Source organism: Elephantulus edwardii, unplaced genomic scaffold, assembly GCF_000299155.1.
Source record: "Elephantulus edwardii isolate Elephantulus edwardi_28Jun2011 unplaced genomic scaffold, EleEdw1.0 scaffold00049, whole genome shotgun sequence".
In the NCBI taxonomy this organism is placed as follows: Eukaryota; Metazoa; Chordata; class Mammalia; order Macroscelidea; family Macroscelididae; genus Elephantulus; species Elephantulus edwardii.
The window spans coordinates 8,743,473-8,745,878 of record NW_006399799.1 but is presented as its reverse complement, the minus strand read 5'-3'; the positions used below and the strand labels follow the sequence as shown (position 1 = coordinate 8,745,878).

General features: G+C 44.6%; 1 protein-coding gene across 1 annotated transcript in view; it reads right to left on the bottom strand.

Moving 5' to 3' along the window:
• UTP11L (UTP11-like, U3 small nucleolar ribonucleoprotein, (yeast)) overlaps window positions 1–1,611 on the bottom strand; it is a 17,450-nt gene extending 15,839 nt beyond the window's left edge. The window contains exon 1 of the mRNA XM_006886474.1: window positions 1,545–1,611. Within this exon, the coding sequence (XP_006886536.1) occupies window positions 1,545–1,607 (63 nt within the window). The 5' untranslated portion in view covers window positions 1,608–1,611. The remainder of the gene's footprint in view (window positions 1–1,544) is intronic.
• Window positions 1,612–2,406: the final 795 nt, after the last annotated feature.

Below are 2,406 nucleotides of genomic sequence, written 5' to 3'. Positions count from 1 at the left end.
TGTAAGGAGGGACAGGTCCTTGGAGAGGGACATCATGCTTGGGAGGATGGAGGGACAGCGCAGGAGGGGAAGACCCTCTATGAGGTGGACTGATTCAGTGACTGGGGTAATCGGGATGGGTGTGTCAGAAACAATGCAATTGACACAGGATAGAGCAGGGTTTAGGGCTGTTGCAAATGACTGGACGGCACATAACAACAACAACCACCTAACATGGGAGGGATTGGAGAGCATTAGGCTAAATGACCTCAGTCTCATAAATACAAATACCATGATAGGACCATAATTGTAAAGGGTGTACAAGGGTGGTGGAAGGGCTTAAACACAGGGTCGCACAATTTGATGGATGAAGGGAAGGATTGGTAAAGGAAAAATTAGAGATTGGTAAAGGGGCCAGTGTGAAAAACAATATAAATAAACTGTATGAACTTTGTAAATCAGTATAAAATAAAATTTAAACAAAAAAGAAATTGTTGCCCTGACCAAAAATATTGCCCTGAGATATTTAAACTGTAAACAAAAAATATCTCCTTAAGTTTTCTTAGAATCAAACAGTAATTTAGCTGACCTAATGAAAATCCCTGGGTTGAGTATTAATCTCTTTTTAAGATGAGAGCAAAGTGGCAAGAGTAACTTGAAAAATTAGACAGGAGTTTTACGGAGAAGGGACTTCAGGTACAACTTGGAAACAGAGGTTGATAAACTTATCACTTGAAGAAGGAAGTCAGTTTCACTGAGCTGCACAACTAATGTCCTCAATAACTAATTTTTTTATTAATTATCAGCTACACAACTTTTGCTATATTCCCTGTCTGCAACATGAAATTGGACCAGCCATCTCTAAAAGCTTTTATGAATCAGTGATTCTCCGGGCAGTGAGAGGAGAGAATGACTCTGCATCTAATAAGTAAATCTCTAATTTTTCATACAAAGAAACATCTTCTACAGATTTCCTACAACTGTTCATTCTGCCAAAATGTGATGGTTTTGTGAATAAGCAAGTCCCCTCTTAGGATTTGAGTTTCCTCACCTGTATAATAGAAATACAAAGCACCAACATCAGACAATGAGGTACAAAGCCTGCGTGGCATAAGCCCCAAAGCCTTCACATGATGGTGATACTGCATTAAAAACCTCAATCCCTATCATCACCGAAATAAACATTCAATACAGAGACGAATAACAGATATAAATTCTCATTAGGAGAGAGAGAGGGGCCCACTAACTTGCTGTATGAGCTTTGACAGAAACCTTCTCCGGGAAGGTTTAATACCGTACACATCCTGTCTCACTGAATTCTCTCACTGAAACTCTACAGGTTAAATCTGCTTGTGCCCAATGTGCCGGCACAGAAAGCGTCCCGAACTTCCCCGGGAAACGACCACTTTTTACACGGGTTCCGCCGCGAGGCTCCGCCCCAGCCACGCCCGTTTATTAGGATATATTTATATACACGATGGCAGACTAGGCAGGGGGGGAAGTGGCAGGGGCAAGATAACTCTGCAAGCCATGGGTCAGCGTTCATGGGGCCTGTGAGGGCCTACCTGGCTTCGTTCTCGGTGTTCCCGCTGCCGGGACTTAGCTGCCTTCCGAAAAGCCGCCGCCATTTCTGTTCAGGGATGAGAACACCCAGCAGACACGACGATAAGACACGATCTCAGAAGCCTCGTCCACTCAGCATGCCGGAAATAGGCGGAGTCCCAGGGGTTTAGGACCGCCCACTTCCTCTTTTCAGCCTATCAGGCGTCTGTCTTTCCGGATATGCGTCTTGTAGCAAGCCAGCTGCCGAAGGCGTCTTTTGGGAAGTGTAGTTTCCCAGGTCTAGTCTCGTGACTGCAGTTATTAGCCAGAAGTTGTCCACGTGGACCAAGAAGTAGGCTGCGGGCTCAGCTCCGCGTTGGCACCTGAGAACGCGTGAGTGGACTGCCCGACTTCTTTGCGCGTGCGCAATCACCTTTTTTTTTCTTTGCACTCACTATTCACAAGGGATAATTGACACTATGTAAGTTTTTCTACGCTATGCTGAAAAGTTTTTGTTGTTGGCCTAGTGGACAGAAAGTGATGCTACCAAGCTAAAGGTGAGTGATTTTAATCAGCAGCCCTCAGACCTGGTTTAAATGGTTTTCAGTCAAACATTCTTCTAAGTGGTATCGCACTGATCTGTCCACTTGCTGAACCGAGGTAACTCGTGGTTGCTGTGATGCTGAACACTGTGACACTGAAGTGTCAAATGGGATAATGGTTACCCATGGCGGACAATGTTTGGTGGAGCTCCCAGATTAGAACAAGCTTGGAAGCAGAAGTGGCACCCACTTCTGAAATAGCTTGCCTCGGGAAACCCTATGAACTTGGAGAACCGATGAAAGTTATACAAGAGTTCAGGTCTTTCTTTCATAGGGTTACTAT